This window comes from Trachemys scripta, chromosome 3 (genome assembly GCF_013100865.1).
Source record: "Trachemys scripta elegans isolate TJP31775 chromosome 3, CAS_Tse_1.0, whole genome shotgun sequence".
Lineage (NCBI taxonomy): Eukaryota > Metazoa > Chordata > Testudines > Emydidae > Trachemys > Trachemys scripta.
This window is the reverse complement of record NC_048300.1, coordinates 50,017,517-50,033,532: the sequence shown is the minus strand read 5'-3', so window position 1 is coordinate 50,033,532 and position 16,016 is coordinate 50,017,517. Positions and strand designations below refer to the sequence as shown.

Genomic DNA, 16,016 nt, shown 5'->3' with positions numbered 1-16,016 from the left:
TGCATACTATTCTAGAGGTTTCAACTAAAATAGACTCATAGACTCATAGACTTTAAGGTCAGAAGGGACCATTATGATCATCTAGTCTGACCTCCCGCATTATGCAGGCCACAAAGCCGTCCCAACCCTTTCCCTTGACTCTGCTGTTGAAGTCCCCAAATCCTGTGGTTTAGAGACTTCAATTAGCAGAGAATCCTACAGCTAGCGATCCCTGCCCCATGCTGCGGAGGAAGGCGAAAAACCTCCAGGGCCTCTGCCAATCTACCCTGGAGGAAAATTCCTTCCCAACCCCAAATATGGCGATCAGTAGAACCCCGAGCATGTAGGCAAGATTCTCCTGCCAGACTGTCAAATGCCCACTTTTACCCCATTACTATCAGCTGTTATACTCTGAATAGTGTGTTGTTAAATATGTTTCTAAGACTACACTTACCATTCCTGTTTTAATTCTGCTTTATTATCTGATTCAGGGTTGACTTCTGCTTTGCCGCCTATAGAAAAGAAAGCACAAGTATTGAACAAAATTCTAATGTCTTACCTCCTAATTTGGTGTCTTATATCCCTTAACATGCTAATCAGTCCAAACAGTGGTTGTAACTTCTTCTACCAACAGATGGAAACAGGAAAAAAGTCAAGTGTGTGTGACACTACTCTCTTTTTATGGAGATAAGGGTGCTGACAGGCTCAATGCCCTCAGTTTGAGACTTCCTGAGCAATAGAAACAAAATCTAAGAAAAATGTCAATTAAAATTCCTAAAAGACAAGTAATTCAGAGAAAAAGTGTGTCCTGGTCCAACAACATTGCTGCCCAAATTGAGTGGAATGGCATATTAAGAAGAGTAGAGAACAGATGGGTTACACACCTTGTAGTAACTTGAGTTCAAGATGTGTTGACCCTATATATAGTGAACATTCAGATTGTGAATGTGCTCCATGTGCCCAGAACCAGAGACCTTGTTGTTAGCAGTGTCAGGAGGGTCTGAGCATGCACCCCCACCATTCTCATGCTCCACCCTAAAGGAATAAAGGGGGCTGCTGGACCGCTGCCATTTTAGTTCCTTTCTACCGCTAGTCCCCAGTAGGGGGAACCAGGTAGTGCAGAAGGAGAGCATGTAGTATACTACACACAGGAACAACACATCTCAAAGAACTCAAGTTACTACAAGGTGAGTAACTCATCCTTCTTTGACTGATTGTCCCTATCTATAGTGAACTTCAGGTGATTCATATGCAATGCCTCTTTAAGGAAGTGGGTTCCTTGAGTCCTATGGCACAGTAAATTGCAGAACTGCCCTGCCTAGGGAAGCATCAAAAGCAACTCCTTGCACCAGTGCCTGTTGTCTAGTGAAGGTGTGTACAGAACTCCAAGGTGCTGCTCTGCAGAAGTCAGTAATAGGAACTTCTCTAAGAGAAGCAACCAATCCTGCCTGAGCACTAGTCAAATGAGTTCTCACGCTGCCCTCAAAGGAAATATCATTCATCTTGCAGCAGTCATTGAGATCCATTTCAGCAGCATCTGGGAGGAAAGAGCCTCTCCTTTCATAAATTCCACGAATGAGAGAGTTTATGGGATTTTCAAAATGATTTTATTCTTTGTAGATAAAAGGCAAGAGCCCTGAGCATGTCCACTGAAAGCCATGAGACCTCCTCTCTGATAGAACAAGGCTTACGTAAAAATAGAGGTACATAATCTGGTTGATGTGAAATTCCAACACCTCCTAAGTGATAAACTACAGATGTAGTCTTATGAATACCTTGCCCCTCTGAAAAACTGTACAGGGAGGGTCAGCCATAAGCACCCCTAGTTCCCTGACCCCAGTTCTTCTGGCTGACTGGATAGAGACCCGAAATGTTATCTTCTGAGAAAGATATAGAAGACAGCAGGATGCCAGGGGCTCAAACGATGGATGAGATACCATAAGGTATAAGCTGAAGGAGCTAAGACATAGCCCTAAGGCAGTGGTCCCCAAACTTTTTAGGGTTGCATCCCCTTACCCGTCTGCACACACACACACACACCCCCCAGCCAGGGCCAGGAGCGGGGCTGTGGGGCATGGATGGGGTAAGGAGGCCGAGGCTGGGGCAGCAACTGCGGGTGGGTCTGGGTCTGAGTCCAGGTCCAGGTCTGCGGTCAGGGGCCAATGCTGGGGTAGGAGTGGAGCTGCACCTGGTCACGGGCTTGGTTGCTGGCCCCCCACTGCAGCCTGGCTGCAGCTACGCTCTCAGTCCCAGAGCCGCCGCAGCCATCGAATGGAGTTACGGCCATATGGAAAATCATTACTAAAATTCGGGAAGATAGGGATCAGTACAAGCATTGTAAGCTGGATAAGAAACTGGCTAACGGAGAAGGCAACGGATTGTGCTTAGGGATACAACTCTCTGGGGGTTCCTGGTCTATTTTTTCCCCATTGGAGTCATGGCTGTCTCAGTGGGCAGGGGACCCCTTCGCCCTGGGGCTACTAGTCAGACAGGTCGTATCAGAGTTAGAGACGGAAGGCTGGGTGCAGGCTGGCCGCAGGCTGGCCATAACTCACTGTCAACCAAGCCTGGGAATGCTGTCTCACACAGAGCACTACTTGGATTTTGCCCATTGCTTTCTTGACTGCTCTGCCATGCATGTAAGGGGCAGAGGAGCCAGCAGGGAAATACTGCAGCAGAGGCTATGGGAAGGTTAAACTCTTGAGGGGTTAACAGACCCAGGGAGGAGGAGGAATGCCAAGGAGGGAGAACACTGCTCCCTACTGCCCAGAAAACTGGGTAGAAAAATTAAAATAGAAGGAGTAGTAAGAGCAAAAGCAAAAGGAACTGCCACTATCTGCTGCTGTGGATGCAGAAATCTGGCAACAAGCAGGAGCAGAGGGGGCATGGCCAGTCCATCCAGCACCAAAACACTGATCCGCCTCTGTGAGCTGCAAAGAAAGGAGAGCATTCCAGAGATCCAGGACTGTGGGATACACTGGGTTGCATAATAGATCATTGTACTAAAATGGAAGGTCCTCCACTATTGTTTGTACCTCCTTTGGGATTCCCACAGAGGAGAGATTTCACCACCAGGCCGCCCTCTATGTCTAAGGCAGTCTGAAGCACCAAACTTTGTTTCCAGTTTCTTTCATCAGTCAGAGCCCGGAACTGGTCTCTAAAGTCCTGAGAGGCACCTTATCAGTGAAGCCACCCAGCTTGTCACAGAGCTTGGCAGTTTGAAACTCAGAACTGAAGGGAGGCTGAGAAATATGCCTTCCTACCACAGAGGTCAACTCTCTTCGCTTTATTCTCATGCTGCATAGAACTGGGTCATTTTTGTCAGCTATGCTCGATGGCTACAGACACCATCAGTGAGTTGGGAAGCAGGTGAGAACTTAAGTACTCTGACCCTTTCACAGGTACGAAGTACCTCTTCTCAGCCCAACTGTAGACTGGTGGGATCATGGCATGTGTCTGCTAGAGAGGCCTGGAAGGTTTGAGGACGGCCTCGTTAATAGAAAGCACCACTCTGCTCAGGACTGACCTATACAAAATGGCAGGCAGTTTGTATGGATCTTCCTATACCTCTTTCAGAGGAATATGAAGTGAGTCTGCCACTCTCTTCAGTAAGTCCTGGAGGGCCTTAGTCATCAGGTCATGGTGGGGAAACTAGAACGACCACATCATCCAGGGAAGAAGAAAATGTCACAGGCGTAGACAAGTTCTGCTCTTGTTCCTATTCTTCCTCATATTGCTGGAGTTGTGATTCTTGAGAAGGCTAAGGAAGCTCCTCCTCCACCCTCTGAGAACCCTAGGTTTCCTTGGGTCCTTGTGCCATGAGATGGGTATAAGGGTGGTAATCCCACAGATCTTCTGGGATCCAGCATTCCCACTGCGGGATCTCATATTCCTCTATACTGGTCCCCAGGGGGTAGGGCACCAGTGAGTATAGGGGAGATAGTCTCTTATATGGGAGCGGCAAGAAGCCCTGGAAACTCCTGATGTTCTGCCCAGGCCGAAGGCGTTCCTCTCAAAGTCTTCTTCCAATCCTGAGGATTCTGATCCCAGATCCAGAGTGAGAGCCATTAGTATCAGAGGAGGTGGGGTGACCTGCCTCTCTACTCACTGACAGTACCAGAGCCAATCTGGCTCAACCCTTACTTGAGGACAGGGACATAGATGGGTACCACAGTGATATCAGAAGCAGCTGAAGTCCTGGTGCCAGGCATTGAGGTCTGGAGAGGGAGGTAACTCTGGTTCTGGAAGCAGTAGAAGGTATTCTAGAGCTAAGCAGAGAGCTAGAGTCATTTCTATAACTCAGATCATTGAAGTAGAAGATATTGATCCAGCGGTACCAATGAGGGTTTTGGTGCCAGAGAAGCAGTCCCAGTATTGGAAAGTGCCACAATTTTGCCCTTCAAAATTTCAGTCCAGTCCTTCCTGGTACGAGGTGGTTCTGCTCCAGAGCAGAAAGCTCCCAACAACTTGGTTCAGGACAGGGACTCCTGCCACTGTCTAGGAAGTTTGGATGCCATTAGGCTTACTTCGGGAGTTCCCCATTTGCAGCAAACCAAAATGAATGCTGACTGATGAAGCACTTTGAGATGAATCTAACCAACACATCTAGTGGCCATTCCAGCTGTCTGTAGAGATTCTCAAATGCCACATCTTCAGATGCTGGTTGAAGTATATGAGGAACTCTTGAAAACAATTAGCATGTACCTGTCTTTGTGAAATTATCTAATTACGGTACTTAATTCTTGCCAAACCTGACACCCAGAAAAAGACAGCAAATATTCTCCAGAGAAAGATGCATATGAGGAATATCTGGAAGCAGTTTGCACATTTTATTGACTGACCACAGATATTTTCCATAAGCAATGTGGTAGGAAGCTTGTGAAAAAGACATAGTTTTAGCTTCCGGAAAGTTTCCTGCAGAGAGAAACAAACATCTCAAGATGGTATGCCACTATAAAGATTAAGCTTAATCAATGGACTGCTGGTCTCCTTCTCAAAAACATTATTTTTTATTCCCCATGTTTCAATCACTGGTATGTGGAGTCACAACCAAGTATTTGGGCTAGTTTACAGCAGTAATTAGAAAACATGAAAAATGATAGAGTATCACACACACACCTTAACAGATGTAAATGATTTTTTTAAATATAAAAATACTTAGAAATTAAATGCACTTCATTAGCCACTAGTAAGGCCAGAAAATACAGTAATCTTTAAATAAAAATGTTATTGCTACATGCAAAAATACTAGCATTTACATAATATTCAATCTCTACTGTGCTACTGGATATACTCTAAATCCTATTTCAGTAATAGTTTACATGTCAGTTTCATATATGACACTTTTCTTTATTCCTAAAGGACTCTGTTTATCTTACCAGAAAAGTCAGTTTTTCCTTGACTTAATTTAAATGTCTCTTGTTTCTTTGTATTTTCCGACAGCTCCCCACATGCCCTTTTACTGTTACTCTGGGACCAACTTTTCAAATTTTCATCATCTTTTAACCTTTGCTTCAGAAACTCTACTGAGGTCAGTGAAAAATAATCATCATCTTGCATCTCACAGGACTCCAGATCATCCTCCGGATGACTGCCCCTATCATTAATCTTCTCAAAAGGAATTCTTAGACCTATATTTACTTCAAATACTGGTGCATATTCTTGCTCTCCTTCCAGTTGCTTTTTTACATCTTCTAGCACCTAAATTGATATACAGATATTATTAAATTGCAATGATACATTAAAATATTTAATATAGCATTTTTCTTACAAACTGTATCCCAAAACAGAAATAAAAGCCCAGAACATCAGACTATACAACAGCATAAATTACAAGTATCAGTTTTGTGAAAACACTGTACAGTGAGAAAAAAAAAAAAAACATCTGATCCTAAAACCAAAAGCTGAGGGAGATTATTGATTATCATCAGTGTAAAAGTGCCAATTAAAAAGTAGATGTATGAATGTTAGAAATAATTATTCCAGATACAAAACAGAGCCAGAACTTCTGATTTGGAGATGACAGGATGAAATGATTAGACCATTACAGATAGGGACTAGTCAGAAGTGAATTTTATTACCAATTCTGTCCTTGGTTTCAACATAGGGTGACCAGACAGCATGTGTGAAAAATTGGGACAGGGGGTAGGGGGGGTAATAGGCGCCTATAGAAGAAAAAGCCCGAATCTCAGGACTGTCCCTATAAAATAGGGACATCTGGTCACCCTATTTCAACAAGTCACAAAACTCTCTGTGCTTCATTTTTCCCTAATTCCAAAATGGGAGTAGCACTTATCCCAGGGGTGAGCAAACTTTTTGGCCTGAGGGACGCATCAGTTTCTGAAATTGTATGGAGGGCAGGTTGGGGAGGCTGTGGCCCAGCCCCTGACCCCTATCCACCCCCCCCCCCCGCTTCTTGCTCCCTGATGACCCCCCTGGGACTCCCATCCAACCCCCTGTTCCCTGACTCCCCCCCCAGGACCCCGCCCCATCCACCATTCCCGCTCCCTGTCCCCTGACTCCCCCCTGCAGCCCCATCCAACCCACCTTCTCCTTCCTGACTGCCCCCATTCAACCCCCGTTCCCCGCCCTCTGACTGCCCCAACCCCTATCCACACACCCGCCCCCTGACCACCTCCCCGAACTCCCCTGCCCTTTATCCAACCCCCCATCCCCGTACCCTGCCCCCTAACCGCACTGCCTGGATCACCAGCGGCTGGCGGCGCTACAGCCGTGCCACCCAGAGTACCAGGACAGGCAGCTACGCCGCCCGGCTGGAGCCAGCCATGTCACCGCGCAGCACAGAGCACCGAGTCAGGCCCCAGCTCTGCAGCTGCGCTGCACCAGGAGCTCACAGCCCCGCCACCCAAAGCATTGTGCCACCAGCGCAGTGAGCTGACGCTGCAGGGGAGAGGGAACAGCAGGGGAGCAACCAGGGGCTACCTTCCCAAGCCAGTAGCTCAGGGGCCGGGCAGGAGAGTCCCAAGGGCCGGAAGTGGCCCACGGGCCGTAGTTTGCCCACCTTTGACTTATCCACTTTTATGGGTCTGTTTTTGAACCTCAGATGGATGCAGATGCATTTTTTATGAATTACAAGCCTTTTAATTTCAGCTGCTTATTTTTAGTAGATTTAATAGTAAACTTGTAGAATACTTCATATTTCCACACCTCCTTCGTTTTATTATATATTGACTACTTTAATAGTGTCAAATAATATTACAAATTTTAATACCTGGGTGTGTTTAAATAAAACCTATTAATATTTATTGGTATACAATTGTTAGCTAAAAATCATTTGTTGTCTGATTTGTAACAACAGATTCAAAATCTCAATCATTTTCATTATTCTTCTTGTGCCAAATGATGAGAGCCTCACTCAGTTAACTCATGCAAACTCCCACTAAAATGAATAGATTTAATAAAAAACTTAAGGACTCATTTTTGTTTTTAAAGTATCCCTCTACCCTGGTGCAGAATAGATGCATACCATTCCAATAGGAACTCTAATACTTCCCAGATCCTTCTGGTGCACTGAGACACTACACCTGCTGCTACACCATACTAGCAGCACTAACCCCCTGCGGTACTTGTACTCAGAAAGAGGAATACAAAGACTAACTGTGGCCATTCACTGTGGAGCAGGGGAGAGACTGGCTTTCACATGGGAAAAGAAAACCATTATGCTGTTCCTCCCACATGTGCAGCCCTGTGCATGTGCCCTCCATCTGATGGCATAAAGGGCAGGGCCACCCCAAGCCTCTCAGTTCTTTCACCACCCAAATTTTGGTGATATTAGACTCTAGTAAATGGGATGGAACTTGGGTCATGGAATATATATGTGTGTACAACACATCTTGAAGAACCAGTTATTGTACAGTTAAGTAACTTTCATCTTCAAGTACTTGTACTCATATATATTCTACTGTTGGTGAGCCCAAGCAGTACTCCTTTCATGGAAGGAACTCGGAGTCTATTTAAACAGCAATGCACAACTGCCTTTCCAAAGTGTACATTGGCAATAAATGCTTCAACAATGGCATAATGTGGAGTGAACCTATGTATCTGCTTTATAAAGGTCTATGATTGGAACATTGTGCAATAATTTTTGCAGGTGGTACAATCTTTGCAAAGTCATAACAGGACCTGATGCAGGCAAAGGTCCAATCGGAAATTCCCATGCTGATAATAGATTATCTCTTTTCTCTGTGTACACTACGCAGAGTCTCAGTGAGGATCTACACTGTTTTGTCCTGTCTAAACAGAAAGTGCCCTAAAAGAATCCAGTGAGTACAACCTCTCCTCATCCCAGTGAGCATGTAGTTTCAGAAAGAATATTGGTAGATGTATGACCTGGTTTAGGTGGAATTCCTAGATCACTTTTGACAAGAACTTTGAAGGAGAACTTAATAAGACCTTGTCTTTGTAAACAACTGTACATGGAGGTCCTACCATTAAAGTTTATAGCGCTCCAATTCTTGTTACCAATGTTATTAAAATGAGAAAAGCTGTCTTACCTGATAAATGGAAGAGAGCATGAGTCCAAAAACGCAAGTGGCGGATCCATAACTGCTACCAGAAAGACCTTATTCTTTTAAGCCCAACAGATATTCCAAGTACCTTGAATCTACGCTTTGGATGGTGACAGCACATGACAGTGGGCCCAAATAAAAATCTTTCCCACTTATCTAGGTAAATTGCGCTAGGTGAGCTTTTCCTGCTGTTAATAAGGATGTTCTGCATATTATATGAACAGATCCCCCTCCAATATCATTAGCCAGTCAACAACCATGCAGTGAGGGAGAGGCCGTAAGGATCTGGGTGCAGAAACTTTCTGAAATTCTTAGAGATTAAATCAGGGAACAATTGCATGGTTATGGGATGCTGTCATGACAGAGTCTGAATATCCAAAAACCAATATTGCAACAGCCATGTTAGAGTTATTAAAATAATGTTGGTCTGATCTTATTTCAATTTTATGATAAAACTAGGAATTAGTGCAATTGAAGGATATACACATAGATGTTCTGAGATGCAAAGAAGCCGGAATGCGTCTTATTGATTCTAGACTATGAATGGCCTGGAACAGAAATGGTCACACGCTGTTTTCTGTGTGTAGTGAACAGGTATAAAGCATGGATGCCCCATTTGTTAACTATAATCTGAACTATTTTGTGTTTCAGCGTCCATACATGATTGCTGATCAACTTCCTACTTACACAATCCACTAGAGCATTCTGCACTCTGGGAAGATGAGATGTTCTGAGGCAGATTTTATTTAATTTCATTTCAGGCATCCTGGCAATCTCAGACAAGTCCTCACTGTTGTACCTGGTTGAGCCTACAGATTGGTGCATATGTTTAGGATGGACTGAAACCTTTCCTGAGGCAGGTAGATGGTTGCAGTAGAGTTGAGAATGGCCCCAATAAACTCAATTCTTTGTACACAAGATAATATCAACTTTTCCTTATTTCAGACCCAGTTTTGCAAAAAGCAACTGGATTTGACAGATGCTCTCTGAAATGAGCTGATGAGAAGCTAAATGGAAGCACTGTATATTGGTAGTGACGACCCCCACTAAAAACCTTATGTATTTTCTGTGGCTTGGGCGGATAACCACATGAAAATAAGCTGCTATTGACCTCAAGGTTGCCTAACAATCGTTTGAGTTGAAGGGCAGGATAATGAAGGCAAGGGGCACCCATCCTTAATTTTAAGCTTTCTGAAAAGATGTTCAATTTCCTTCAGTCCAGGACAGGCCTGAAAATGCCCTCTTATTTTGGGTACAAGAAAATACCAGAAGCAAAACCCTCTTCCCCTGTGCTGTAAAGGGACCTCCTTCTATTGCTCCAAGACCTAGAAGAGACTGTACATCTTGAACAGTCCAATCTTGTGATAAATCACTGAATAGGGATGTGGTAGAGGTTGGTAGCGTACAGCAAAAAGTGGAATTGGATGGCGTATTCCAATTTCACAGCGCCTAGAACCCAGAACGATTGGTGGTTATGAAGTCGCAGATAGTGCAGAAATGGTACAACTGGTTCCCAGAGGAACTGGCTCCCAACTGCTCTCAGTGAAGTAGTCAAATTGTCTGCCTTGAGGCTGATGTAGGTCGATGGGTAGAGTTCATTGATGCAGATGTGGATGAATTTTTTCATGGAAACTTGTCACTCTCTGGAGAAATCAGCCTGCCAATGTTAAAAATAAAAAATATATGGAGATATACACCTATCTCATAGAACTGGAACGGACCCTAAAAGGTCATCGAGTCCAGCCCCCTGCCTTCACTAGCAGGACCAAGTATTGATTTTTGCCCCAGATCCCTAAGTGGCCCCCCTCAAGGATTGAACTCACAACCCTGGCTTTAGCAGGCCAATGCTCAAACCACTGAGCTATCCCTCCCCCGAAAATAAATTGAAGTTTTAAAATTATGGAGATATACCTATCTCATAGAGGGATACTGGTATATCTGTTGAAAGGAGCACTGGCAGTGGCACTGTTGAGGCCCACTAAATTAAGGTGGGGACTGAGGTATACATCTTCTTGGGGCCTGGGGTATATATTTCTAAAGACATTAGTGTCACTCTGGAGTCTTTAAGAGAGTATAAAGCCTTATCAGTCTTTCCAATGAAGAGGTTGCACCATAAAGTTTGGAACTTCCCTACATATGCCTGATGTGGGAAGCCAGGAAGACCTCCCAATGGTGATAGCAGTCACTATGAAAACTGAAGGCTGTAGCTGCTGTGTCCAGAGTCGTTTGCAACAATGTCATGGCTATTTGCTGGCCCTCAGCCACAACAGATTTAAACTGGTCCTTCACTTTTTGAGGCAATTTGTCAGTAAATCTGTTCAGTGACTCATAGTTATTAAAATCATATTTCAATAATAGTGCCTGGTAGTTTGTAATTGTTATTTGGAGGCTACAACTAGAATAAGCCTTCTTTCCTTCCAAACAAATCAAGCCTCTCTGACTCCTTTTCCTTTGGAGTAGATTTGAAATGCCAGTCTGATCTTCTTCCTTCACTGTTATCACCAAGGAACCCAACAGAAGGTGAATAAACCCCTTCAATGGCAGCTAACAGTAGAAGTCAGCTCTTTTTGAGGTTAGTGATGCTCTCCTCAGGGAACCTAGAGCCTTAAGCCACTGTGTTACCTCTCTGGCTTAGCAAGAAAAAGCTTTGCTGGAGCTTAAACTGTGTGACAGCTCCCTGCCTTACCAGTAAACTATCAAGATTCTGCCAATCTAGATCTTGCCTTGTAGGTAACATTCAGTGCACCCCAATTCCCAACCTCCCCAGAGATGTTTCTCTGAGGTATCCAGCCCCTCTCACTGGACATTTACAGAAATTATTAAGTCTGAAGTCTCCAAAGAGGCAGTAAACACACACCACTGAGAATAAACCCTAACTTAATACATAGCACTGAGATGGGGTTTGTAGTAAAAATAAGCATAAAGTTTATTAATAAAGAACATAGATTTAAGTGCTAATAGGCAAGAGAAAAAGAGAATGGCATGGTTACAAATTAAAAAAACGGTTACTTACCTTCTGTAACTGTTGTTCTTCGAGATGTGTTGTTCACGTCCATTACACATTAGGTGTGCGCGTGTCGCGTGCACGGACGTCGGAAACTTTTTCCCTCAGCAGCTCCCGTCGGGCTGGCAGAGTCCCCCCTCCCACCAGAGTGGCGCCCCGCTCTAGCGTGCGAGGGACCCAGCGGTCCGATGTTATATGGGACCAAGCACGGTAAAAATGGGACAGGCGGTCCCTGAAACATAGAGGAGGATCCGGTATAAGCACTGGTATGCTGTCCTTGATCGCAGCTTCAAAACCCTTGCTTATTTCCCGTCTGCGGCTTGCCTTGGCCGTGGCTTTGGCCCTGGTTAGGCATGTTGTTACGTCTACGCCTGTTATCCCTGCCCCTTCTGCGATATGGTTCCTGTCTAGGATGAGGGTGGTATTGCCTCTGTGGTGGTTGGGGCTTAAAGGGTTTCCTCTGTGTCACTGGGGTGTGCATTCCCAACGACTTGAGGGTTGCTCGAGAGTCTTTGAGGCTATGCAATCTGGCATCTGTCTGGTCTGAGAACAAGCCTGACCCTTCGAACGGGAGGTCTTGCAAGGTGTTTTGTACCTCTGGGGGAAGGCCGGAAGCCTGTAGCCATGCCGAGTGCCTCATCACCACTCCTGACACGAATGTCCTGGCCGCTGCGTCCGCGGAGTCAAGGGAGGCCTGCAAAGAGATTTTGGCTACTACCTTCCCCTCGTCCACCAGGGCAGCGAACTCTGGTTGTGAACTCTGGGGGAGGGAATCCTTAAACTTGGAGACTGATGCCCAAGAATTGAAATTGTGTCTGTTCAGAATCGATTGTTGGTTAGCGATCCTCAACTACAGGCCCCCAGACGAGTAGATCTTCCTACCAAATACGTCCAAGAGCTTTGCCTCCTTGGCTTTGGGGGCCGGTGCTTGCTGGCAATGCCGCTCTCGTTCGTTGACCACAAAGAAGACCAGCAAACAGGGTGCTGGGTGAGAAAAGAGGAAGTCGAACCCTTGGAGGAGGCGAAGTACTTCCTCTCTACGCCTTTCGCAGTTGGTGCGCTGGAGGAACGGGGTTTGCCACACTGTCTTATAGTTCGACTGTACTGTTTTTATGAGCGGGAGTGCAATCCTGGAGGGGCCTTCCGGGCTTAGGATGTCAACCATGGAGTCCTCCTGCTCTATAGTGTCCTCCTGCTCTACAGTCTCCTCCGCCTGCAACCCCAGATTGAGGGCTACTCGGCGGAGCAGATCCTGGTGTGCCCGATGGTCAATCGGGGGAGGGCCGGACACTGTCATGCCTGCCACGGCTTCATCTGGCGAGGAGGAAGAGGTTAGGGCCTTCTGTGCATCCTCCTCTTCCTGCAACTCCTCACCTACCGGGCACTCCTCTGGGGTCTGTTCTACAGTGTGGGCCTGAGACGGTGCCGGGCTTGGTGCCAAGTCGGCTCTTTCTTGCTCCGGTGGTCTGGAGACCGTGGCCTCCTTGCACGAGGAGGGGTGCCCCTGCGGGGAGTGGGACCGGTGTCTCGAGAGGCCAGATCTCGATGTCCTGGACAGGGGGCCTTGCTGGTGGTAGGCACAAGGGGTCCAGAATGGCCATTGTCCTGGCTGGCCCCACTGTGGGTGCCAAGCGGCTTCGTGTTCCCTACCGGCCGGTGCCCTGTGGGCAAATCTGCTGGACTGGTCCGAGTCTGCCTCCGAAACCACGGACGGTGACCTGGATGGCCACGGTGGTGCCGTGGGACAGTGCCAGTCCGGGGTCGGAGAGTAGTACCTCCGTGACTGGGACCGGGAGTAACATCTTGCCAGCCTGGACCTGGACCGGTACCGGTGACCTCAGGACCGGGAACAACTGCGAATGGTCGGTCTTGAGGATCGCGTAGCTGACACGTCCCGGTGCCTACTCGAGTAGGGCTGCTGGGTCGGTGCCGGGCGCTTGTTGGGGCCCGACGGCTGTGCAGCCCTCTGCACTGAGGGTAGCCGGGAGTCCACCGAGGTGGAGCTCGAGCGGGAATGGCGCCTTGAACGGTGCAGAGATGGTGACCATGATGTGCGCACCATTGCCGGCTTGCCTCTGGATGGCAGTCTTAACGGATTATCTTTGACTTGGAGGGGGCCCTCAGCGGACAATTTGATGAGGTCCTTTGCTGCCTCAAACGTGTCCGGGGTGGAGGGCTGTTCCAAAAGCTCCTCCAGCCCTTCCTCTTCACCCGATGCGCCTATCCCAGGGCTCGAAAGGCCTCTCGGCACTGGAGCCACTGGCACTGGGATCTGTCCTGGGGTTGCCACTCTCTTAGGCGCATTTGAGGTCTTCGCAGGCACTGCCCTCTTATGTGGGGAGCGTCCTCGGGCCTTGGGTTGGCCCTTCGATTTTGCCAGCGAAGATGACCGGTGCTGGGGACGGTCTTGCTGTGTCAGTGCCGTCGACTTGCGGTGCCTCGCCAGTGCCGGATCACGAACCGATGCCGGGGCACTCCGCACCGAAGTTGACGGTGCCGCGGCCTGATGCGTCGAAGTGGAGGGCTGTAATGCAGCCTCCATGAGCAGCTGCTTAAGGTGAAAGTCTTTCTCTTTCTTAGTCCTGGGTTTGAAGGCCTTACAGATCTCGCAGCGCTCTTTTTGGTGTGCTTCCCCCAGGCAACGGAGGCACGAGTCGTGGGGATTGCTTATCAGCATAGGCTTGCGGCACGCGGCACAAGCCTTGAAGCCTTGGGCGTGCGGCATGCCCCGCCGCCCAGGGCCGGTGTCGGGATTGACCAAACACCTAAAACAAAGGAACTTAACTACTACTAAAGAACTGTTAACTGATAAGATTAACACTAGGTACTAAAGAACTGATAACTGCTAAGAAGAACACTAACTATTAACGCTAAGGGACACTCTCAAGCGAGAGACAGAGTTGTTCCAACGCCATCACGGACGGTAAGATGGAACTGAGGGAGGATCGGGCCCGCAGGGATATATATATGCTAGAGCGAGGCGCCGCTTTGGCGGGAGGGGGGGACCCTGCCGGCCCGACGGGAGCCGCTGAGGGGAAAAGTTTCTGACGTCCGTGCACGCGACGCGCGCACACCTAATGTGTAATGGACGTGAACAATCACTCGAAGAAGAACAATAGTAACAACACACTTTCTTTTGTCTAAAACGTAACAGTTTACAATCCTGGTCTCAGGCAATTTCTCATCTACAGTCAGTTCTCAGCATCTTCATCCTCCATGGTTGAAGGATCAAGTTTTCACAGATTCCAAGAGTGCTGGCCTCTTCTGTCCTTTAAAGTGATGGATATTAAGCACTTTTCTCTCACCTTCTTCTTATAGCCCAGTTAACTTTTGAAATGTATTCTTTTGAAGTGTATCCCCAGATAAAGTTATTCTCCCCTGCCGATGAACAGAGGCCGTCTTCCTCATCCTGTTGAGGATTAGCTCTTTCTGTTGATTATTTTGTTTACCTTAAATTCAAATGTACTTCCACTGTATCTGGCATCACCTCGCTCAATTTACACTGGACACACAGGTAAACAGGCTAAACAACATTCCTTTGCCCAGGAAAAATGTGTTCATCAAGTCCACCCCAAAAACGTATTTTAGGAACATATTTCCAGCACACACACACAACTCATTACACATCATTCATATGTGCTTCATGCAATGATATTCATGACTAGTGTGTCACCAGTTTTCATATTATACCTTCCAAGACACTGTTCATAGTACAATAAGTTGAATTAATTGCTTATTCTTCGGGATTCAGACCCCCTGCTCTCCCCCTGGGGTGTCTGGATCCAGACTGTTACAACACCAGAGAAGCTGGTGTTTGCCAGAAGAATTTAGCAGTGTCCAAAGATAGTGTTGATATGTAAAGCTACCTGCCTGGGTACAGCTCAGTATAATATAGTCAATAATCTGTGAAGGCTTTCTTGGACCATTACCCCAGGGATAGCACAAGACAAGACAACCCTCTGCATGAAATTCTGGAAGGATCTATAGTCATTCAGGATCCATGAAGAGGATTCAGGTACAATGGTCTCTTCTGGTGAGGAAGATGGACAGCTGCATTGGAATCTGCTGTTCCTCCTGCATGTCCCCATCCAAAGGAGCCAAGCTAGCAACAGGATGAGCCATTTGAGGGAGCACAATCTCTTTTCTAGAAGGTTGGTCTGGATTGAGAGGTTGAGACAGATCTCATTGCTTGCAGGATGCCCCCTGGCATTCAATAATATCAAAGTGAGTAAGTGTAAGGAGCTGGTGGCTAATAAGGAGGATGTCAAGGAATTATCTTCTTAGCCAGGGACCTGTAGGTATGATTGTAAGAACACTTTATAGAATGCTGCCTGGCTGTGGATGGTGGGGGAAATTTCAGTGCATGGGATTTAGCAGGGGAAGCCTCTCTGCTGCTCTGTAAATCTGTGAGGAAAAAGAATATTCCTTTGGTAAGGATAGTGGAGTGCCAGTAGGTGTAACCTGGAGCCCTTATAGTCGAAGGCTTCAGACTGGCTTTAATGGTA

General features: G+C 46.8%; 1 protein-coding gene across 1 annotated transcript in view; it reads right to left on the bottom strand.

Moving 5' to 3' along the window:
• The window catches only part of DNAH14 (dynein axonemal heavy chain 14), a 499,756-nt gene that overhangs the window by 369,310 nt on the left and 114,430 nt on the right, over window positions 1-16,016 (bottom strand). The window contains exons 14-15 of the mRNA XM_034764559.1: window positions 5,358-5,679; window positions 434-491 (exon numbers count right to left, since the gene is read on the bottom strand). Of these exons, the coding sequence (XP_034620450.1) occupies window positions 434-491; window positions 5,358-5,679 (380 nt within the window). The remainder of the gene's footprint in view (window positions 1-433; window positions 492-5,357; window positions 5,680-16,016) is intronic.